This window comes from Leopardus geoffroyi, chromosome A3 (assembly GCF_018350155.1).
Source record: "Leopardus geoffroyi isolate Oge1 chromosome A3, O.geoffroyi_Oge1_pat1.0, whole genome shotgun sequence".
In the NCBI taxonomy this organism is placed as follows: Eukaryota; Metazoa; Chordata; class Mammalia; order Carnivora; family Felidae; genus Leopardus; species Leopardus geoffroyi.
The window spans coordinates 63,619,464-63,644,153 of NC_059336.1; the positions used below are offsets into that span (position 1 = coordinate 63,619,464).

Consider the following 24,690-nt stretch of genomic DNA (forward strand, 5'->3'; position numbering starts at 1 on the left):
ACTTTCTAGAACTCACTACAGCTTATGAAGGGTCTTCCTGTTGATTATCTCATTTGCTCCTCATACTCCCCTGAGGAAGGTGAGACCAAGATCATTAGTTTCATTTATTAAGTGAGGAAACTAATGTAGATAGAAGTGACTTGCCCATGTGGCAGCTAAGTGCTTAGAGGAAATCTCTAACTCCGGGCAGCCGTGCTCTCCAGGGAGCCGCGTGTGGCCTGTGAGTCTTCACAGTGGTTTGACTGGAGCAAAGTTAAGTATGAGGTGAGTTTAAGTCAAAGAAGCAACCACCATCACATGTCCTCAGGGACCCGTAGTGTACTTACAGGTCCTGCTCACATTACCTGCCTGGGACTACTGGCACCCTTCAAAAAATTTTCACCCTTTCTGCTACTGCTTTTTAAAAAAAATTTTTTTTCAACGTTTTTGTTTTTATTTTTGGGACAGAGAGAGACAGAGCATGAACGGGGGAGGGGCAGAGAGAGAGGGAGACACAGAATCGGAAACAGGCTCCAGGCTCTGAGCCATCAGCCCAGAGCCCGACGCAGGGCTCGAACTCACGGACCGTGAGATCGTGACCTGGCTGAAGTCGGACGCTTAACCGACTGCGCCAACCAGGCGCCCCAACTGCTACTGCTTTTTTAAAATGTATGTATGTGTGTATATATACTTCTTGCTTATAAAATGATGATTATAGAAATTTACAAAATAAAGGAAAATATGAAGAGAAAATATTACCAGAGATAATTTCTGTTAACATTCAGCGTGTGTCATCTATTCCTAGTATTTTCTTGATTGGTCCTTTATCACACAAGCTCTTATCTGACTGTTCTTACTTCTTAAAAGAAACTGGGAACTGAGAACCAGAATAGAGACACCACAGTGCCAAGGCAAAAATGGATTAAATGCATGCTATTTAGCTTGCAATACAGGCAGGGAGTTTTTCTGGAGAATGGATTGGTTTTCCTCCTCTTGTTATTACATGTGAATCAAATATGGATAACATGCCTCAACTGTCATTTCCTGATCCTCAGTGTGAAGACACTTTACTGAACAAATAGTAAACAGTTCAAGGTCTAAATAACAATGATAAACAAGCACTATAAATACTCCAGACCACAAGGTGATACCTTTAGCCAGTATCACATAGCTCTCCTCTGGAATGCCTTATAACGTCATTATCAAGTGACCATTAACAACAAATCATCCATGAAAATCCTTTGAATTGTATCTTACCTTATTAATCCAGATCCTACAACTATCCCAGCAATAGAGAGCAGAGCCACCATGCTATTGACCACATTTGGGTTTTGGACCATACCAAGTAGCACAAGACTTAGAAATTCACCGATCAAGTGGGGAGCCAAGAGAGCAGCAGAGAAATACCCAAATCTGGCAACCTCAGGATATAAACCTAGAGTCCTAGAAAAACATAAAATCTTTAGTTTCCTCTCCAAGGGTTATCTAATAAAAATATCACACTTGCCTTCTATGAATAAGTTCATGGTGGTTAGTGGGTGGGGAAGCGTTCGCAGGGTAAGCCAAACTCCCCTTTGAAAGGCTTTTTCAAAACACAGCCAACATCTGAGACCATTCATTACCACACATTGTTTCTGTTGGCTCCAACTTAGTGTGCCACCTTTTCCAGCTCCTTCAGTTCTCACAGGAAAATATTAATACTTAGACAATGGTCGCAACTAGTGCAATAAATAGGGTTGTTGAACTCTCCAGGCTTCTCCATAATTATCCATTTTCTGCCTAGTTAGCACTGCTCCTACTCTAGCTAGCCTACTTTCCCAGGCTCACTCCATGGGCTTCTCTGCCCCTCCATCCCTGCACTTCATCCCCATCATGCGGGGTTGTTGCCCACGTGAAAACCCTTCGCTACCTCCATTGACTCTATTCCATTCTTGTCTTTTATTCTACCAGCCCCTTCCACTGATTTGATCTTCATTTTCATAAACACACTTCCCTATATCCATACCCCTTAACTCTTACATTCCTTCCACTACATACATTTCCCCTGGTGATAGCATGTCCTCAACAACCATTAGACATGGCTGCCCTTTCTTCCATTTGTAGAGTAAGGAAAAGGAGTTGGCATGTCTTATAAGCATGCCTGCTTACCACTCTTCAAGGCCTTCCATCCTTATACAAATCATGAGGTTTGCTTATACTGTTAATTCTCCTTCCCCGTGTAATCCTTTGTGGCTTTTACAACATTCTCTCAACTTTGAGGATTTTATAGCATCTGGACCGGGGTCAGTCTTTGCACTCCTGTCCACTATCATTATCCTCAAGGTCTTTAACCTTCTTGATGAACCACCAACATCAGTGCCTCCTAATTAGGTAACCTGATCAATTCCAGTGGTTCCATCCACCTAATCTTCATTATTCATCATGTCTTAAACTTCAATGTTACTCAAAACTGTTCTACTTCCAAAATTTCAGATTCTAAAAGTGCTCTCTTGGGGCACCTGGGTGGCTCAGTCGGTTAAGCGTCCGACTTCGGCTCAGGTCGTGATCTTGCGGTCCGTGAGTTCGAGCCCCGCGTTGGGCTCTGTGCTGACAGCTCAGAGCCTGGAGTCTGTTTCAGATTCTGTGTCTCCCTCTCTCTGACCCTCCCCCGTTCATGCTCTGTCTCTCTCTGTCTCAAAAATAAATAAACGTTAAAAAATAAAAATGAAAATAAAAAAATAAAAGTGCTCTCTCTGATCATAGCATCCCTCCTGTCTCCTGTTTCCCCTAAGCCCTCACTGCCTCAGATCCTTACCTGCTTCTGCTATTCTTTGCCTTCCCAATCCCCACACCTGGGAGCCCTGTTATTTCACTTAGGTTCTCTCCCTGTAGGTGTGCTGAACAGGGCATAATCCTGTACTAATCAGATCCACTATGCCTCAGCCAGCCCCAAGACCCCTTACTTTTTCTCATTGCTTATTGGGTTCCAATAACACTTCCCTCATGGCTAATATATACCTGTGTTTTAAATTATCTCCCCAATTTCAAACTCTCTCCAGTGCTCAGCAGATGGAATCCTCTCCCATCTTATGAATTTCTTGCTAACTTTATCTTCCCTATTTTTTATCTTCCATGTATTGTGCTCATTCTTTCTCTTTTCCCCCTATCATTGCCAAGTTGATCCTATCTACTTGCTCCTTGATTTCATGTTACCGGATTCCACTATCCCTACCCTGCTCTATTCTGGAAATGTGATCTGTGACTTATCCTATTTTGCTATAGTTTCATCTATTCTCAATCTAATGGTTTTTCCAGATGGTGTTATTTACCATATCCTGAAATATCAATTCCCTGAGCCTGATAACCATGTGAGCAAACTGCCTTCCCTTCATCCTACCCTACACCACCAAGCTTCCCAAGCAGCATCTGCTTCTTCCATCTCTTGGAAGCAAGAGCTTCCAAGCAGCATCTCCTTCTTCTTACTTGTTCTCTTGTAAATCTGACTTGCACCTCCACCAACCTACTGAAGCTTGTTTTTGGAAGACTGTCAATGACATCCTAATCTGATGCTTCATCTCCTCAAACCCCTGCAATATGAATGAGTTTACTACACTTCCTTGAAATGCTCTCCTCCCTCGGTTTCTCTGATGCTGCCTGGTCCTGTTACTCCTTCTACCTCCCTGATCACCCTTCTGCTTCCCACACTCTAAAGGTGCCTCCTAAGGTTTGCACTTGGGGCACCTGGGTGGCTCAGTCAGTTAAGCGTCCGACTTCAGCTCAGGTCATGATCACACGGTTCATGGGTTGGAGCCCCATGTCAGGCTCTGTGCTGACAGCTCAGAGCCTGGAGTCTGCTTCTTGGATTCTGTGTCTCCCTCGCTCTCTGCCTCTCCCCCACTGATGCTCTGTCTCAAAAATAAACATTAAAATGTTTTCAAAAAAATAAATAAATAAGGTTTACACTCAAGACTGCCTTCTCCCCTTCCAATATTCTCTCCTATAAAATCCATTCCCAGGCCTTTACTCTTATTCCTCTTTTTCTTTCTGCTGTAGCCTACCACCAAAACCTCAGCATGACGTGTCTCATCTGATGTCCTGTAGCATACCAGATGCAACATGTTCAAAACCAAGTCCGTGCTCTTTCCTGTCAAGATGCTGTCACCATCCCATTCCCTCAGATGGAAAACTCAGGCATTCTCTATGACTTTCTTTACCACCAACAAATCCATGGTTTCTAAGCCCATTTGATTCTACTTTCCTAGTATTTCAAAGTGAATCCCCTTTTGTTGCCACTGCTCCTCTCTTCAGTAAGGCCTCTGCCTTTCCCATAGGCTGCTGCCAAGGCTCCAGGGTCTCTGCCCTAACTCCAGTCTGCTGCCAAAGCGGGCCAGCCTCACCCTCCAGAGTCCATCACAGATGGGTCACTCGCTGGTTCAGACTTCTCTCCTATGTCCCATCCCATTATCAAATCCACTTCAGCTCCTTAGCCTGGCATTCACCACCTCACCAGAGGGGCCAGTCAGATCTTTCACTACTCTTTATAATCCTTCATTCCCACAGCACAACCGCATCTTTTCTCTGGAAAGGTTTTATGTCATTTTGCTCCTGAACTTATGCCCCTGCTCTTTCTTTTCCTGAAATGCCCTTGCTCCCTTTTCTATCCATTGGAATTCTGCTCATCTGTCCTCCAAGAGTTTTGTCCTCCAAGAGTTGTCCCCCAAGAGTTGCTCTCCCCGCTCAAACAAATCAGCTCTTGGTCTCCTTTGTAATTGGCTGGGATGGGGAAGATACCCCATCCGTACCTCAGTTTGCTCACCTACAAACAAGGATAGGTATAGTACCACCCTTATAGAATGATTGAAAGGATTACATGAATTGGTATATTTAAAGCTCTTAGTGCCTGACATAAAGCAAGTGCTCAGTATGTGTTAGTTGTTGTTATTATTGTTATATTCCTCAACATAGTGACTGTGCTTCTTTATAACACTAATCTTAACACTTTCTTGAGTAAAAGTCATCTGGAGGGGCGCCTGGGTGGCGCAGTCGGTTAAGCGTCCGACTTCAGCCAGGTCACGATCTCGCGGTCCGTGAGTTCGAGCCCCGCGTCGGGCTCTGGGCTGATGGCTCGGAGCCTGGAGCCTGTTTCCAATTCTGTGTCTCCCTCTCTCTCTGCCCCTCCCCCGTTCATGCTCTGTCTCTCTCTGTCCCAAAAATAAATAAAAACGTTGAAAAAAAAATTAAAAAAAAAAAAAAGTCATCTGGAGATTTATGTCCACAATCCATTATATGAAATGCTTTAGGGCCAGATGTATTTTGGAATGTGGCAATTACAGATTTTGGAAAGTCTGTACACGGCACAGACCATACTTGTCACAGTGGTATTAGGGACTCCACCTGTAACCAAGCACATTAATATTTCTGCTAAACAGGAGTGTTTATGTAGGAAAAGTACAGAGAACATCGTGTGGGTTCACATCTGATTTTGCCACTGAGTTCATGTCAGCATGTTGCTAGAAGAGTTACAAATACATTCTGACTTTCAGAGATGTTTAACTTTCAGAATTGCAAGCCTGAGGGCAGCACCTCCTGTTCACTCCTCTTTGAGTCTTCTGTTGCACCTAGTATTGTGCTGGCTAAGCTGGTGCTTAGTAGGCATTCAACAAACATTGCTGTCATTTAATCAAAGTGTTTGCTATGTTGCTAACAGCATGCTACCACTGGAAATGATTCTGACTTTCTATATCTGACTTTAATCAAAAATAGTCCTGACCTGTATGCTTACACTTCCCTGTTTTCTTAAATCTTACAGAACTTTCTCATGGGCAGTTTTTCAAAGACTGTATGGTCTTCAAGATCAGTGCTTCACAAATTTTAAAGTGCACATGAACCACCAGGAGGATCCTGTTAAATGCAGAATCCAATTCAGTAGCTGGGCCTGAGATTCTACATGTTAAACAAGTTCAAAAGCAAGGCTGACACTGGTCTGTGGGCTACACTGAGTAGCAAGAGTCTAAATTACCAAGGTCTTCAATTTTCAGCCAACCCTGATTTACTCAAAAATGATCAGGTTGTAAATGATCTGTTCCTGGATCATTCAGCCTGAACTAGACAGGCTCATGGTTTATTTACATCATGGATTAGAGTCAACATGTTCCTGAGTGTCAGAGAATGAGGCTTCATCAGGTCCAGCAGGGAGGTCCCATGGTCCCTGCCATCGCCCTCAGCGGGGAGCCCAATCTGCTAACTCGGAGCAAGTGGCTTTGCCTCTGTCACTCTCCAGAGTGATACCAACTTCTAAGCACCTGCACCAAGACCTTCCCAGTCCTCATCTGGGAGCTCAAACTAAACTAGGCCCTGGTTTATCTTTTACCTATGTATCACTTAATTCATAGTAATTATTGGTATTACATACATTGGGTCTGAATACTGGCTATATTAGGAGCACCTATAATTATTCAGGCAGTCATGAATCCCGTGGCCTGAAGACAACATCTCAAGACTGCCTGAAGTTCTCCTGGGATGACAAGCTGGGCACATATACACTACTAGAGTCACAGAATACCAGGTAATGCCCCCATCTTTTCTTATGGGAAAGCCACAGGGATTAGGAAAGATACCTCTCCCTATGATGATAAATCATGCAAATAACTACACATTTTCAGATTTATATTTTTTAAAAGCTCTAAGAAACAAAAAAAAACCAAAAAGAAGCATTATCTATAAGCCATCAGTCAAAACCGAACAGCATCAGGGATGCTTCATGGCTCCTCAGTGCCTCTTCCCATAGTCATTCTTCCATTGCTCAAACCCCCTCACACCAGCCAAACTGTGATGTCACAGATGGGTCAGTGGAAACGTCAGGCAGAGTTGCTGTTCCAGCTGACAGGTGCTCGGAAGCCTTGCTTAATGTTGAGCCATGCTTAACAGCTGCTTGTCACCTCTCCCCACCCCCTCCCCGGCATCCCAGCTACTTAAGAGCGATCTTCTCTGGCCAGGCCCTGCAGGAGATGTGGGACATGCCTGTCCCTGGCACATGTAGTCCTGCTGATCTGCTCTCAGGTCCCATGCAGCCCCCAGCTGGGTTCTTTTATTTGTCCTGAAGGACAGGACATTGTACTAGACACTGAAGGGCAAAGACAGACCCCCCCAGGGCCAAGAGCAAGGAGTTGTCCACCCTGGAGCTCCCCCTCCATTGGTCCCAGTGGCCATCTGGGACTCCCCAGGAGGCCTGGCCCAGGGGGACTAAACACCTTTGAACAACCCCTTACCAATAGCACACACTGCTGAACATCATGGTTGCAATGACACTGAAGGGGAGGACGTGCAGCACATAGGCCAGCAGCATCTGCCACTTCTGGTACAGGCCGTCTTGGCTCTCCTGGTCACTGACAGCTCGCAGCACAGGAACTGGGCATGGAAAGCAGGTTTCAGAACAGCTGGCCACCACACAGCTAAGGAAGGAGGGCTAGCCAAAACTAAACCTGACGCTGTACAGTGGGAACCAGCCGGGGCTCCCTAGTCCTGGAAAGGGGAACCTGCCATCCACAGAACTATAAATACCTTCCACCACAGAAATCTACTCTACTTGAATTACAGTATGGTTGCAAAGGCTGTCCTAATTTATTTCCTTCTAAAATCAAAGGAAGGGTGTCACAAATTCAAGAACACACGTGCAAAAGGGTCATGAATGATGTGAGGTACTTTGTCCTCTTTTTGTGCAGGGTTTTGGCACAGAACATCAGGCAACTAGGTATTGTTTCCGGATTCTCTGAGTTTTAAAATTAGGTGCTGGCTATCCTAAAACAGTCTCCAAAAAGAATTTAATGGTGCAAAGTTGGCAGGTATCTGGGTTCCCAGGGGCTGTACATCCTAATGGCCGAGAAAGGGATAACAGGGATGATCTTTTTTAAAAAAAAACCCTTCCCAAACCCTGCCCCATCAGCAGTTCATAATTTCATGTTTCCCTGGATCCTTAGACCCTCAGAGAGATCTACTTGGTGAACTAATTCACACTAAGATATCAGTAACTTAGTAGTTACCATTCCCCAGGGAGAGAATCTGGAGAGGGCCAAGTTTAGCTCAGCAAAATACCCTTATAATCATGGAGTCTTGCAAGGTGCCAGCTAGAGAAGGGATATTCAGGAAGAGAGGAAGTGCCCCCCCGCCCCAGCCCTAGGCACAAGCACGTACACAGATTCACAGCGTTGAGCATGCCTGTATATGGGGTGGCACCTACAAACTGGTATAGGAGACCTACACGATCCTGGACAGCACCCTTCAGCACATCATTCTGGACCCGTAGAAGATAGAAGACGACGAACAAACCCATGATCAGATTCTGAACAAGACGCATAATCACTGCCAGCTTATTTCTCAGTAAGTTTCTTGTCACTCTCCTGAAAACCAAACAGCCCTGCTTTAATTCCTTTTCTTTCACTGGTGGATGCCTAGCCACCTAAAATGGGCTGAGGCTCTTACCTTAAGAGAACACCCAGTTTAGAGAGAGCTCCAGGAGAATCTTTGGTTTTAAACGGAACTGTTGACAATGTTTTCAGGTGTTTTGCTCTTTCAATATTCTCCAAGGTTTTGTGATAAATTGCTGATTCTTTGTAGGCAGATTCAATCATCTGGACTCTCTTGTAGGTTTCCATTTCCCGTTCTTTGCTTTGAGTATCCACTGATGTCAGGTCCACTAATTTTTTCCCAAAAGAAATGGCCCATTGAGTTTTTAAATGCAAATATATGCACAATGGCTTATAATACATGTTTCATCATTGATTCAGGAGTACTAGCCCACCTATAAAATCAAAATATTTTCTGTTCATGCCCACCTATAAAATCAGAATTCTTTTAAAGTTACCTGCAAGGCCTTGAGGATTCAACTGAGGCTGTCTGTGAGAATTTAGAAGCTCAGCTATTTTTCTCTGACAAAGTGGACATGCACCCATTTAAGAGAGATCTCCCACCTCAGTCTGATAGGTCATCTATCAGATGGTAAGTTAAGGGACCCAGCCAAACTAATTCCTTAAAGAGTGAAAACACCGAAACAAAAACAAGAATAAAATCCACCAGTGCTGTTGACATCCAGGCAGAAATCTGAGATGGTTAAGTTTTAATAAACATTCATGATGGGAAAGGTGAAAAAAAAAAAAACTTACTATAAAAGTCAAAAGGGTTTGAATGTTCGGGACAAGGGTAATTGCAGCCATTGAAGAAATCAAGCATTTCCACCGGTGTCCCACAGAAAACCAGCTCTCCATAGCTCAGAATGGCGATTTTATCAAAGAGCTGATTGGAAAATAGATGGTATTAGTGTATAATCAGGTTACCATATTCTTCAGGAGAATAAATTTCCAAGCAGTGAGTCCTTGATTATCTTAGCCATGCATCAGTATTCTTATTGTGTCCACTGGAGACACACAGAGCATGTCCCTCCCTATTTTTTTCAGCTGGGGTTGCTCCTGTGCACAATGCTGCATCCGGCCTGGGCCCAGCATCACATCTGGGGTGGAGGAGAACTCCTGGAGCTGGCCAGTGGACCTGGGTCTGAGTCCTAGTCGTGCCACTGAGTGAGTGACCTTGGACAAGATGTTCATGTGTTTAATCTCAGATCCTTGTCTACAAGAGGCAAATAACAGCTCCTAGGAAAGTATCCTGGGAAGTATCCTGGGAAGATGAAGTGAGATTTTTGGAAGGAAATCTATATGATTCAGTGGAAAGACACAGCCTTTGAAGCCAACTGGACCATGAATGCCACTTCCAGCTTTTTTACTGTGTGGTATTGACTCAAATTGGCATAATTTCTAAGGCTCCCTCTTCTCTATTAAGTGACAGTACAGATGCCCACCTCATAGGACTTTTGTGTGGACTAAATGAGCTAGTGCACAGAAGGTATTTGGTACATGGTAGGTGCCCTTCCTATATCAGGAAGCCCATACTGGCTCCAATTGCTCTGGTTGACAAGTACTAATCTCTCCCTCATGATCCCCATCTCAACACACACATCTACTCACCCCTGATGAGTTAAGCAGGAACAAGAGACGTCCCTCTCACCTGAAAGAGCTCAGAGCGTGGCTGGTGGATGGTGATAATCACAATGCGGTTCCTGCGAGCCAGCTCTGCCAGGAGGACAACGATCTGATTTGCTGTCATGCAGTCCAGACCTGTGGTGGGCTCATCAAACAGCATGACCTCTGCAGGCAAGGAAGGGTCAGGTTTCTGAGTCACTGATGAGCCTGGGCTTTGGGCTCTAAACTCAGAATTTTGAATAGTTCTTTATGGAAATGTCCCATCCCATCTTACTCCATCCAAATAGTATGCTGTGAGGAGTACCTGCATGTAAACCGGCTTTCAGCCCAAGCCCAAGAGAGAGAACCTGACCTAGTAAGACCCAACTCCCAGCTGCATAGCACATTTTGGCTTTAATCCTTGAGGGAACAGGGCAGAAACAAGATCAGCCTCTCACATGGTACTGTGGACTGTTGGGGCTCTGTCCAGAGGACCAATGACAAAGCACGAGGGCTGGTGAGCAGGCACCAAGTTGTTTTCAAAAGGTTGAGAGGAGGCTGGTTAAAAAGACATAACCTCACTTTATGTGGAGCACTTTCCAATACTGACAGGGTTTCTGTGCTGCAAAAAACTCTGACCCATACAACAAAGTCCGAGGTGGGACAGGGGCTTAGATTCTTTAGAGAGTTTAAATGTGGTTCTTTCTACCTAGAAAGTGAGATGGGCTGTTAAGAACATCTCTCTTCCTTGTCTTCTAGTGATCAACCACCATCTGAAGAGCAGGCAGTCTTAGTCTGCCTCAGTGTAGTATCCAAATGTAGTATGTCCTTTTCTAGGGGCATGTAAGTGCTGAGGTTCCCCCAGTGGCAGGGAGAATGACCAAACTCAGCAAGAGAGGCAGGTGACTGGCTACCTCATCTTGATACTTCTCCCTCCAAAATATACACTTTTTTGTGTTTCAAAGTCCTGCTTTAATTCCTGCCATTTCATTAGTACCTCTAGTCACACCAAAACTCACTGGTTTTCCACAGCACACACAGTGGTGCTGCTCTAGTAAGAAGTTAGGATGGACAGGCCAGACCCATGTGTTCATGGAAGACCTTCACTGCACATTAAAACACAAATGCAGTGTTTCCAAGTCTAAGAGCTGTTTTGTACTCAGATGGTGGAATGGCATCAGGAACTACATAGTATTTCCAAAGAAACTGGGTCCCTGGTTTGATGTCAGGGACGTCAGTTCCACACAAACCTCTCTGCAAATGGAGACTATGAAAAAAGGGACCGAAAACGTCTCCAGACCTATGGAAGTTGGGCAGCAGCCGGTAGTAGTTCTGAGTCCCACTTACTGGGATCCTGGAGAAGCTGGGCTGCGATGGAGACCCGGCGCCTCTCGCCATTGGAAATTCCCCCAAGGTTGTAATTGCCAATCAGTCGATCTGCCACGTGGCTCAGACTCAGCTCTACCATGACTGCATCCACCTGTTTGAGACACAAAGTCCCAGAAGGCTGGTCTGCTGGGCTGCTGCCCTAATTCATGGCCTGCAGGTGGCATGGGAGAGGCAACACACTTCCCGGGAGTGCTCAGCCACTTTCACCACACTCTAGGGAGAACATGCCTATTACGGTAAAATTCAATTTGGTCTAAATCATAATACATGTGTCAGATTAGAACAAATAATAAAACTGTTTTTCAAAAGTCTCTAGAGCAACTTAACTGTTTACATTTGTTTCAGGGAAATTCACCAGGAAACACTGGAGACTTCATTGGACTCCTATTTTCACAGAAATCGTTTTTTTAATTTTTTAAATGTTATTTTTGAGAGAGAGAGAGAGAGAGAATGAGACTGACTGGGGGAGGGGGAGAGGCAGAGGGAGACACAGAATCCAAAGCAGGCTCCAAGCTCTGAGCTGAGAGCACAGAGCACAACATGGCGCTCGAACTCACGAACCACAAGATCACGACCTGAGCTGAAGCTGGATGCTTAACTAACTGAGCCACCCAGGTGCCCCTGTTGGACCCCTATTTTCAGATGTTGCATTGAGTCCAGCATAAAGATCCTCCAAAGGTACAGTTACAACATAGCTTTTTAAAATATGTTTGGGGGGCACCTGGATGGCTCAGTCGGGTAAGCATCTGACTTCGGCTCAGATCATGATCTCACAGCTCATGAGTTTGAGCTCCAGGTTGGGTTCTGTGCTGACAGCTCGGAGCCTGGAGCCTGCTTCCGATTCTGTGTCTCCCTCCCTCTCTGCCCTTCTCCCGCTCGCACTCTCTCAAAAATAAACATTTAAAAAAATATGTCTGGTTTTTGAAATTTTATTATAATAAATGTTTTATATACCAAAAAAACCCTAATTTGGTTTGAACTAAACCTGACTACCCTTATATAACCCAAATAAGTCCTGGAGTCCCACCTGGCCCACTTTCAGTGTGGTTTTGCATCAAATATAATCCAGTTATCAAAAGTAATTAAAAATAATGCCAATTCTTTACTTGAATATCTTTAAGGACTTTACAGAGGACCCAGTTTATTACCTACAGCCACACTTCATGTCCTGTTCCAGTTCTCTCTCCACTTCTCTTAGACTCTGCCACTCCCTGACACCCTCTCCTTACTCCTCCTCCTCAACTTCCCCCAAACTAGAAACATTCTTTAATCACTGTCTAATCAAGAAGGTTGGCCTTTTCCCTCCCATTCCTTCTTTCCTTCCTCAGCTTAACCCATCTCCAGAGACTCAAAAACCTCTACTTCTGGCCCTGCCTTGCTGATTACCCATATCTACATAGGGCCCTGGGGAAAGCAGCTAGAAACAGACTGAAAATACCTACATATATGGTAATGAGTTGCATTCCCATACACATCCAAAGAGACTGTGTTACTTTTACCATGAAAAAAGAAACAAAACACTACATTAAAAAAATAACAACAGGGGTTCCTGGGTAGGTCAGTCGTGAGTCTGACTTCAGCTCAGGTCATGATCTCACCACTCGTGAATTCGAGCCCTGCATTGGGCTCTGTGCTAACAGCTCAGAGCCTGGAGCCTGCTTCAGATTCTATGTCTCCCTCTCTCTGCCCCTCCCCTGCTCGCATTCTGTGTCTCTCTCAAAAAGAAACATTAAAAAAATATATAATAACAAAGTAGGGGCGCCTGGGTGACTTAGTCAGTTAAGCACCCGACTGTTGATTTCGACTCAGGTCATTATCTCACAGTCATGAGATCAAGCCCTGCATCGGACTCAGTGTGGAATGCAGAGCTTTCTTGGAATTCTCTCTCTCCTTCCCTCTGCCCTCCCCGACTCGTGCTTGCTCTCTCTCTCAAAATAAGTAAAAACTTAAAAAAAAAAAAAATAACAACAAAGTAGATTGGAGTAAAAGAGGAGATGATTTGTGAACAAAGTTCCAGAAGAGCCAGGAGTGGGATCAAAAGCACAGATGTAGATTTGACCACAAGAAGGAATACATCTGTATTACATCCAAAGGAAAACGAGGTTAATAATGCATAAATAAACCAGTATGATTTATTTTGGAAAAAAGGGTCTCCTCTTGCCATCAGAGTAGAAGGATCCTGGAATTGAGTTTTGCTTGATATGGCCAGGCTGATGTGCTCACCTGCCAGGGCAGATTCCTGAGCATCCCTGTCATTTGCTCTGCAACAACCAGAATAAAGGAGTAAACTTGCTCTCCTGGCTTGGAAGGGATAGAGAGAGGAGGCATTTATTTAACCTGTTTCAGATGTCTCATACTCTATCCCAAAGCTTCTCTGTTTGGAGAACACTACTGGGAATGGAATTCACAATGTCTTAGAAGGAACCCTTGGGATCACTGGGATCAACAACCTCTATGCTATGTGTTCTCAAATAAATGGACTCATTCCTCACATTAATACCAGGAGAGATGCATTATTATTTATTCATTATGGAGGAGGAAACAGATGCTCAGAGAGGTACATAACTTGCCCAAGGTCACACCACTAGCAAGTGACAGACTGGGACTGAGAGAACTGTCTGGGTTCTCAAGTGGCCCATGAAGCACAAGGTTTAGCCCACAATCCAGCAGACAGAGATTGCCCATGTCAACCACAGCTTTATGTTCAGGTTCCTTAGAGGAGAGATTTGCTGTGCTCTGCCCTCTATTACCACCATTTCCTTCTTACTACTTTGTCCAGATTTTATGTTCTGTGGACTAGATTTGCTCAGAAAGTACTTTCTCAGGCAGAGGAACTTTCACAGGACTTTTAGGGGCTGCCAGTGCCAAGAGAACAGTTACTGGGGGCAGGGGGGGACAATTTTGCCATCAATTGATTGCAAGGCATCCATAAATTTTCTGAATATTTATGCATATATGTGCATTTTCTGGGGAAGAGATCCATGGCTTTCTTAGATTCATTCTCTCATCGGGATATGTGACATAAGTGGATCACTAACTCAGAAGAATCTGTTTATGATTTCATTTCTCCCACTCAGATACCAATAGGATCTTCTCCTGCCCTTTTTAGAAACAGAAATACTAAAGCAAGCAGAGTCCATAGATGGACTCATCTGTTACTGTCAGGGCTAAGTCACGTGAATATGTCTGTGCCTCAGTGTGGGCTGAACTCGACCTCCATCTTCTCTCATCACAATGCGGCTCGGGAGATCCCAGGAGCTCAGGAAGGCATGAAAGAACTAGACAGCCTAGGGTCACATCCCAGCTCTGCCATTCCCAACTATCTGATCTTAATCTTGTGTGTTAGGAGATAATGCCTCCCTCATAGGGTTGATGCCAGAATGAAATGCAATACTATGTGTGAACAAAGCCTGACTAATGCCAGCCAGCTATGAGAGTTCAGAGTACAGACACACCTTGTTTCACTGTTCTTCACTTTACTGGGCTTCACAGATACTGTATTTTCTACAAAGTAATGATTTGTGGCAACCTTGTGTCAAACAAGTCTACTGGCACCATTTTTTCCAACAGCATTTGCTTATTTCGTGTGTCAATAAAGTATTTTTACTTTTTTTAAGTTTATTTTTAGGTATTTTGAAAAAGGGGGGGCGGGGAGAACGAGCATGTGCAAGCATGGGAAGGGCAGAGAGAGAGGGAGACAGAATCCCAAGCAGGCTCTGCGCTGCCAGATGCGGGGCTTGAACTGACTAACCGTGAGATCACGACCTGAGCCAAAATCAAGAGTCGGATTCTTAACTGACCAAACCACATAGGTGCCCCTAAAACATTCTTAAATTAAGATGTACATTGTTTATTTTAAACATAATGTTACTGTACACCTAACAGACTACAGTATAGTATAAATATAACTTTTACATGCACTGGGAAACCAAAAACTTCACCTGACTCCATGGATTTTGGTATTTGCCTTACTGCAGTGGTCTGGAACCAAACCTACAGTATCTCCAAGGAATGCCTGTATAACCTAGTAGAGTAGCAAGAACCTCACCATGCGTTCTGAGTACTCTAAGGTAACCTCCAGGAACAGAGCTAAGTATCACTCTGTGAGGCTGATGGTCCTCTTAGAGGGCCATCGCTAAGACTCCTCTGGAGTAAAAGCTTATCCTCCAGCACTGTCTAGGACTCTCAAACAGAAGAATGCTCTTTACTCACCCGGGTATTTTATCACACAAATCTGCTGGCACTTGGGACACAGCTTAGACCTAACTCCACTCTCTAAGCCCTGTATGAAAGTCCAATGCCAGGAACAAATTGAGCAAGTTCCTGGGGCAGACTCAGCAGTGCTTGATAAGGATGGGGCGCCCTCAGCCGAGATGGAGGATTTCCTTGGAGCCCCAATGGCATTAAAGGAGGCTAACCTTGGAGTCTGGACAGCAGATAGAATTTGTGTGCCCAGGAGGAACTTCACTGTGGCTTTGCTGAAGCCTCTGAAACAGATGTTGCTGGCCTCCTCTGGTGACCCTCCTCTGAGGGCCTATTTCCCAGGGAACTTCACCTGCTTTGTAGGTGGCACACCTACCCACACACCCTTAGTCCCTGTGGGCTTACCTCTGACTACTTCCAAATTAGATACACTTAAAGAAACAGACTGAAACCCAGAAAGAGTTGATAAGTCAATAGTCCCTTCATTAACTTAATCCAGTTTGGATAAGGCACATTCAAAATGCCTCAAAGAAAGTTGAGAAAAGTCTCAACAGGGCTGCAGAGCAAAGTACTGTGAGGAAAATAACTATTCAAACACTGAGCTCCTAGAACGATGCCATTCCATAGAAATATAATACAAGCCACGTATAGAATTCAAATGTTTTAGTAGTCACATTTTAAAAAGAAACAAGTAAAATTAATTTTAATATAATTTATTTAACCCAATACAGCCAAAATACTACCATGTCAATCTGTACCAGTATTTCAAAAATTAATAAGATAGTTCGTACTTTTTTTCAGACTAATTTCCAAAAACCCCTGGGCATTTCCCACTCATAGCACATCTCAAGTGGGCCTGGCCATGTGTTGAGTGCTCAAAGCCACAGGTGACCAGTGGGTGCCAAATTGGGCAGCGCAAGTCCCCACTAAAGAGGTAAAGAGTGAAGGGGAGGAATGGATAAGTGGAGGGAAGGGGGGTGCAGAACCATAGTGGGGTGATACCCTAGGGGGCCGGGCTGCAGAAGGCCAGATGCTACCCACCTTCTTCTGGAGGAAACCTGGGGAGCAGCGACGGACAGCCAGCAGTGCTGCATAGCGCAGAGTCTCCCTCACCGTCAGGTTGCTCAGCAGCGTGTCACTCTGCGAAAGAGGGAGGCATCAGCATGGCAGTGGCCGAGGCCAGGCTGCAGCAGCTGGGGCGGGGACTGGGGATGTGCCCACCTGCTGGACGTAGGAGAAGCAGTCCTGGAACTGGTCCCTGTGCAGCAGCCGGCCGTTCATGAACACCTCCCCAAGGAAGGTCCCCGTGCGCCGCAACCTCCCAGACATGGCATCTAGCAGCGTGGTTTTCCCGGAGCCTGGGAGACAAAAAGACAAGGCCCAAGAAGACTCCCTCCATGAGGTATTGCCAGGCCATCCCCAGACCCTCTGTGGGCCCCTGGTCTAGCACTAACTTGCTCTCTCTTTAGCCTCTTGAGTCAAACGCTCATGCCACCAATGAGTCTTTCCGGCTTGTCCAAAAAAGTCACAGAGAGACGACGCATTTCTTTCATCCCAGTCAGGACTGGAGGGGCTCTGCCTGCCTATTTGCTTCTAAAGCTATTTTGAGTTGAAAAAGAAAAAAATAGGATCAGAATAAAAAGAAAACCTAGGCTCTTGGAAAACGTTTGGATCTAGGACATCTGAATTTCTTTCTGCACCCGCCTCCCCCAACCAGGGATCAGTTAGTGGTTCCTGAAAATAGGGAACACTGCCTAGAACCTTGCTAATCAAGTGTGGTCGGAATACCAACACCACCACCTGAGCACCTGGCACAAATGCAAACTCTCAGCCCCAGCCCAGGCCTACTGAATCAGATTCTGATTTCAGAGTGTGTGTGTGTAAAATACATACTTTTTAAAAGTTTATTTATTTTTGAGAGAGAGAGAGAACAAGCACAGGAGGGGCAGAAAGAGAGGGGAACAAAGGATCTGAAGCCGGCTCTGTGCTGACAGCAGAGAACTCGATGTGGGGCTCAAACTGATGAACCATGAGATCATGATCTGAGCTGGAGTTGGATACTTAACCAACTGAGCCACTCAGGTGCCCCTAAATATATATTTTAGTGTTCATTTATTTTGAAGGGGGGGGGAGGGCAGAGGGAGAGGGAGAATCCTAAGCAGGCTCTGCACTGTCAGCGCACAGCCCAGCGCAGGACTCCATCTCACGAACCATGAGATCATGACCTGAGCCAACATCAAGAGTCAAATGCTTAAATGACTGAGCCACCCAGGTGCCCCAAGATTCTGCTTTTTAATAAAATCTCTGGGTAATTACCACACATATCAGAGTTTCAGAAGCACTAACCTAGCAAGTCCTTTAGTAAAATCAAGTTGGCCTCAGCCTACGCTGAGAACCTCACTAACAGCTTTCCCCTGGTTTCATTTTTCTAATGTTAGAGGTTAGGTGATACAGTTAGGATAAGACACCAGCTGGCCCCTCGTTTTCATACTGGACATAAACCTACATGAGCCCAGAGAGTCAATGGACACAGGAATTAGCATGGTCAGGCTGCTAAGAAGTTAACAGGCAAGAAGTTCTGAACTGCCTGAAAAGACAGAATTCTACCAAGGATATGATGATTTGTGCAAAACCGCAGAGAAGATCTTTTGTTCAAATACTGTAAAGCAATTGCTTGTTGCTGTGAGGGGTACAAAGATGAATGAGCCAAACTCCATTAGCGGTGGTGTTCTTATTTAACCCATGGGCTGACCAAGATCAGAGTTAGCTCCAGCATGTTCAGTAGAGGTCAGTGTGGGAAGAGGGGAGGGAGTGCAAAAAAACAAAATGTGACTTCATTCAAGTTGTCTTTCAAAACATGCTCTAAAATTTCCCAGTCATGATCCTAAGCCTCATATGTGGTTCCTCTAACTAGAAGCTTCCTTGACCTTCTATTTCTGTGATCCAACCTCAACTCTGACAGAAGCTCCAAATATCTTCGGGCCTGGATTCCAGTCCCATCACATCAAAACTGGCCTCCCTGAGGTCATCAAGGTTGCTTCCTTGCTGCTGTATCTGGTGGGTACTTTCCTCCCAAAAGCATTTGATACTGTTGCCTGCCTTGCTCTATAAATCTCTCTCCCTTGGCTTTGATGCCACTTCATCCTCTTTGTTTTATCCTGCTGGTCTGGCTGCTCCCTCCCAGCCTCCTGTGGGTGACACTCAGGGTTCTCTCCTGGGCCTTTGGCTCTTCTCATGTTATACATTCTCAGTAAGCAACAGCAAGCACCAACTTGCCAGCCAGCATGCAGGGGAGCTGCCTTGCATGTGGATTCCCCAGCTCTGCTCAAGCCCTCAGATGACTGCAGCCCAGCAGGCTTCTGACTATAATCTCATGAGACACTCCAGACAGAACTACCCAAAAAAGTCTCTTCCAAATTTCTGACTCATAGAAACCCTGAGAGATAGTAATGATTTTTATTGTTTTAAGCCACTTAGTTCTGGGATACTTTTTACATAGAAATACATAGCTAACCTCTTTTTAAAGATATCTCAACTTTATTACCTATCAACTCATTAGTCATTGACCAGCAGGATGAAAAAGTTTATTCAAAAAAAATAATACAAGAAACTGATATGTATAATCAGTGGAAGATAAAAAGAAGAAGATGCAAAGTTAGACACAAAAATGCTTAATGTCCTAGAATATGACACCAAAAGTACAGGTAACAAAAGAAAAAATAGACAAATTGGACTTCATGAAAATTAAAAAATTCTGTGCATCAAAAGACACTATCCCCACTGTAAAAGGGCAACCCACAGAATAGGAAAAATATCTGCGATCATGTATCTGATGAGGGATTAATATCCAGAATACATAGAGAGCTTTAAAACTCAGAAACAACAACAGCGACAACAACCCAATTCAAGATTGGGCAAAGGACTTAAATAGACATTTCTCCAAAGAAGATATATGAATGGCCAAGCAGCACATGAAAAGATGCTCAACAGCACTAAGCATTAGGTAACTGCAAATTAAAACTGCAATGAGATACCACCTCACACTCTTTAGGATGGCTACTATCAAAAAATTGGAAAACAACAAGTGTCAGTGAGGATGTAGAGAAATTGGAACCCCTGTGCAGTGTTAGTGGGGATATAAAATGGTATAGCCACTGCAGAAACAACAGTAGTTTCTTAAAAAATTTAAAATAGAATTACAATATGACCCAGAAATTCGACTTCTTGGTAGAAAAAGTAGAAGAACTGGGGCGCCTGGGTGGCTCAGCTGGTTGAGCATCCGACTTTGGCTCAGGTCATGATCTCACGGCCTGTGAGTTCGAGTCCCGTCTCAGGCCCTGTGCTGACAGCTCAGAGCCTGGAGCCTGCTTCGGATTCTGTGTCCCTCTCTCGCTCTGCCCCTCCCCCGCTCATGCTCACTTGCTCTCAAGAATAAATAAAACATTAAAAATTTTTAAAAAAAGAAGAAGAATTCTACTTCTTGGTAGAATTGAAAACAGTTTCAAACAGATATTTGTACACCCATCTTCATTGCATCATTCACAATAGCTAAAATGTGGAAGCAACTCAGGTATCCTTTAATGGATGCATTAATGGATGAACAGAGCAGCAAATATGGTATAGTTATCAATGGAATTTAAAAGGGCTTTAAAAGGGAAGGAGATTCTGATACAGGCTACAACATGGATGAAGCTTGAGGACATTATGCTAAGTGAAATAAGCCTGACACAAAAAGATAAATACTGTATGATTCCACTTTTATGAGGCTGGGTAGTCAAAATCATACAAAGTATAATGGTGGGGCTGGAGGCAAGAGGAATGGAGAGTTATTGCTTAATGAGTGTAGAGTTTTTTACAAGATGAAGAGCTTTACAAGAGCTTTGCAAGATGGATGGTGGAGATGGCTGCACAACAATGTGAATGTATCTATTACCACTGAACTGTACACTTAAAAATGGTTAAGATGGTAAATTTTATGTGTACTTTACCACAATAAAAAAAGAAAACAAAAGGTTAATGCCCTATAGGGCAATAAAACCATGACCTTTGGAGTTATCTTCCCTAAACAGACAGAAATTGTTTATAACTAAATAGTCCTCTACAAGGGAGCAAGCAGCCCAGAGTCTGGGTCCCAAGTGATAGCAAATAATGAGTCAAATATATTTACCCTCCCCCGGAATGTTGGGTGACCCTAGGCAGGCTTACATTAGACCATTCTGTTGTGAGACTTTGGACTATCTGTCTTCTTTTGCTTCACTAATAAAGATTTGACAAACAGTGCTGTGTGAGGTAAGACACCAATGGAATCAGATGTCATTTTCTGAAATGCTAACATACCACTGATTCAACACATATTACTAAGTACCTACTATGTGGTTAGTCCTATTCTAGTTGTTGAGAATACAGAAAGAAAACAAAACAAAACAAAACCTCACCCCCCGGTGAATTTGCAGTCTACTATGAATTCATGGCCAGTATAACAGGATAGACATTGTTATAAAACTATGATTAGGTATGATCACAAACCAGCCCATGAGCTCCCAGATCAAGGCCTCCCACCCACTGTCCTGCTGAGATGTGCATGAAGCATGACACTGGCCTGTGGGACACCCTTCTGAGAATGTGAAGTCATTCTTTGTTGTGTGCCATACACCACTCTAATCCTACAGAAAGAAGACAAGCAAAAAACTACAGGAATAACTCAGGTTTTCTTATTTTTAAAGAAGAATGTAATAATTAACAAAAGGAAAATTAGAAGGACCCTGGATGTCACAGTACACGCATATAGTTAGAAATTTTGAAAAACTGGAAATAGGAACTGACAGGAAATCTCAGCAAAGGGTTAACATTTTTTGTCACTGAATTTCTTCTCATTTAATCTTAATGCTACTATTGCCACCCAGCTGTTTACTTGCTGTAGCAGGGGAATGGCTATGGATTTAACTCCCAGGTCAAATGAGGCTGACCGTGCTTGACTTTTGCAGACTTGTGTTACCCACTGCTATTACAGAGAAGAACACAAGTAGGTAGTGCCAGGAAATGTCAACAATGCAGTGCAAACAAGAACTCAACCAGGAAACTCCTCTGAAGCCAGTCTGTCAGAATCTTTTACCCTGAAAGTGTATGGAATAACCTAGTGTAGTAGTGGACCCTGTAGTGTCCATGCAGATCCACTTGTCAGGGTCAATGCTGAGGAGTCAACAGCTGTGATCCCCATGGGCCATTGCCCTCAGACACAAGGATCTGCCTCTCTGGAGGCTACACCTGCCCAGAGCAATGACTGGCTGATGTAGGGACACAGAGACAAACAGTGAATTCAGCCTCAAGTGTAGATAACCCAAAATAGAGAAGGAGGATAAAGTGGGAAATGGGCACAAAGATAGCCTCAGTGAAGTGTGTAATATTTAATTCCTTAAAAAAAAGGATGTGATGAAAAGATGCTCAACATCACTCATCATCAGGAAACTACAAATCAAAACCACAATGAGATACCACCTCACACCAGTCAGAATGGCTAAAAATAACAACTCGGGAAACAACAGATATTGGTGAGGATGTGGAGAAAGGGGAACACTTGCAGTGTTGGTGGGAATGCATCTGATGTAGCCACTCTGGAAAACTGTGTGGAGATTCCTCAAGAAACTAAAAATAGAACTACCCTACGACCCAACAATTGCACCACTGGGAATTTATCTAAGGGATAAAAAAAATGCTGATACAAAAGAGGACACATGTACCCCAATGTTTATAGCAGCACTATCAACAATAGCCAAATTATGGAAAGAGCCCAAATGTCCATCAACTGACAAATGGATAAAGAAGATATGGTCTATATGTACAATGGAATATTATTCCACGATCAAAAAAAATGAAATCTTGCCATTTGCAACAACATGGATGGAATTAGAGTGTATTATGCTAAGCAAAATCAAAGAAAGACAAATATCATTTAACTCATATGGAATTTAAGAAACAAAACAGATGAACATAGGAGATGGGAAAGAAAAAATAAGATAAAAACAGAGAGAGAGAGAGACAAACCATAAGAGACGCTTAAATACAGAGAACTGAGGGTTGCTGGAGGGGTGATGGGTGGGGGGATGGGCTAAATGGCTGATGGGTATTCAGGAGGGCACTTGTTGGGATCAGCACTGGGTGTTACATGTGATGAATCACTAAATTCTACTCCTGAAACCATTATTACACTATATGTTGACTTGGGTTTAAAAAAAAAAAAAAAAAAAGGACATGAAGCAAATACGGTATAATGTTGATGTTAAGATTTGATAAAGCCAGATGTTAATACATGAACTTTCTTTATTCTCTACTCTTGCCTGTATATTTGAAATGCATCATAAAAAACAAAACAATGGATATGGGGCTAAGTGGGTATCTTTGTGCTTAATTTTTTTCCCGCCCCTGAGCACAGTATAAAAATCAGGGAAATTGTGTTTACTGAGTACTTCTACATGCCAGGCACCATGTTAGGGGCTTTCCATACTTTGAAATATGAATTAACTAATATGTTAGGCAGGACTTTATTTTTTTTTAAGTTGATTTATTTTGAGAGACAGAGAGAGAGACAGACACTATGTGAATGGGGGAGGGGCAGAGAGAGAAAGAGAGAGAGAGGATCCCAAGCAGGCTCTGCGCCGCCAGCACAGAGCCCAATGCGGGGCTCGAATCCATGAACCTTGAGATCATGGCCTGAGCCAAACTCAGACACTTAACCAACTGAGCCACCCAGGCTCCCCAGGAGTTTATTCTTTTCCAAGGATCTTTCTAAAGGCGTCACATTAGTACCAGATTCCATTCAGTCAGACATGTCATTTGCTTTCATTCTAATACCAAACTTGTGGCCCTCTTGCTACAACTTAAACCTGTTTTCCCAATGTGTTCAAAGCCAAAGCCTTTTCTGAATGCTCACTGAGAACATACATTTAAAGTACTTCCCAAGCTTACCTGAGCTCCCTAAGATGCACAAGATCTGCCCACTCTCGATGTACAAGGAGACATCCTTGAGGATCTGCCTGTCCCACTGCTGCCGGCAAGATGTAAAGTCCCACCAGGGTCCAACCTGGTGACTTTAAAGGAAAGGCAGTGTGGGGTTCCAGAAGGGGCCAAACCCTTGTGCCTCAGCACTAATCCCAGTGGTCTCTGGACAGGTTCTTAAATGTGGTTGGGGTTCAGTGCCTCTCTTTTAAATGTGGTTGCGGTTCAGTGCCCCTCTCTGTGGATGCTGGCAGGTAGTAACCAAGAAAGCTCATCTGTGTAAAACGCCTGCCTGGGAGCTGCTCTGAATACCAGCTCTCTTTGGCTGGGTGGGAGACAGCAAACAGGACACTGTTTATTCCTTTAGTTGATCCTGTGTTCCTTCACCAGGCTTCATTACCGTTTGTGTTGTAAGTATTCCCCAAGCCCTCTCCGTCCCCATGGGGCAGGCTGTACACGGGGGAACACAAAGGAAGGGGTAAGAGGCCCAAAGCTTGGCCACATGGCAGAGCACAGCTGCCTCACTGTTAGAGCTTCCATGTCCTGCCATGGGCAAGAGGGGGGCCATTCACCATTGTTCATTTACCACTGGCAGCCCTTCCCCTCTCCTCTCTCCACCCTGATCCACTGAGGGAGCCCAAAGCCTCCATGTATGCTCCCCATTAGCAAGGAAAGCCAGCAGAGGGGGTGAGAGGCCCACTCACCTCAGGCCATGACCACAAAAACAAAGCCCAGCCTCAAGTTCCCAGCAGGAAGAAGAGGCATCAACCTTACCTGACACTGTAGGAGGCATGGAGAATGCCCAGGCTGTGTCGAGGCCTTGAACAAGCTGTAGGAACCTCCTCTGGGGAGCTCTGGGGGCCACTGTTTACTTGGAGCCCCAAGGACCCCACAGAGGTCAGAGATGGGAGTTCAGTCATGGCCAAGAGGCAGAAGAGGTGAATTTTTGGGTGGCCGGACCCTTCCTGGGGGAGCCCCAACAGAGGAGTGAGCAGCACAGTGCCCTGCTTGTTCCTCACAGGGCTCTGGAGTCCCTCTCCAGACCTTTGCAGCAGCTGGACTGGGGTTTGGCCACGGATGCCATTATCTGATGTACCTTTACCCAGAGCATGTGCACTATCTTGGCAGCAGGCAGAACACA

At 44.4% G+C, this 24,690-nt stretch overlaps 1 protein-coding gene across 3 annotated transcripts in view; it reads right to left on the reverse strand.

Annotated features, from left to right (window-relative positions):
- The window catches only part of ABCG5 (ATP binding cassette subfamily G member 5), a 32,891-nt gene extending 8,294 nt beyond the window's left edge, over positions 1-24,597 (reverse strand). Inside the window, exons 1-11 of one of the 3 annotated variants that reach the window (XM_045445883.1) lie at positions 24,324-24,597; positions 23,520-23,641; positions 16,779-16,915; positions 16,599-16,697; positions 11,313-11,445; positions 10,012-10,151; positions 9,117-9,246; positions 8,437-8,650; positions 8,284-8,354; positions 7,227-7,365; positions 1,237-1,422 (exon numbers count right to left, since the gene is read on the reverse strand). In XM_045445883.1, the coding sequence (XP_045301839.1) occupies positions 1,237-1,422; positions 7,227-7,365; positions 8,284-8,354; positions 8,437-8,650; positions 9,117-9,246; positions 10,012-10,151; positions 11,313-11,445; positions 16,599-16,697; positions 16,779-16,915; positions 23,520-23,641; positions 24,324-24,469 (1,517 nt within the window). In that variant the 5' untranslated portion in view covers positions 24,470-24,597. Of the gene's footprint in view, positions 1-1,236; positions 1,423-7,226; positions 7,366-8,148; positions 8,355-8,436; positions 8,651-9,116; positions 9,247-10,011; positions 10,152-11,312; positions 11,446-16,598; positions 16,698-16,778; positions 16,916-23,519; positions 23,642-24,323 lie in introns of all 3 variants that reach the window. The other 2 variants (XM_045445882.1, XM_045445884.1) reach the window with 2 other exon arrangements.
- Between the last annotated feature and the right edge of the window lie 93 nt (positions 24,598-24,690).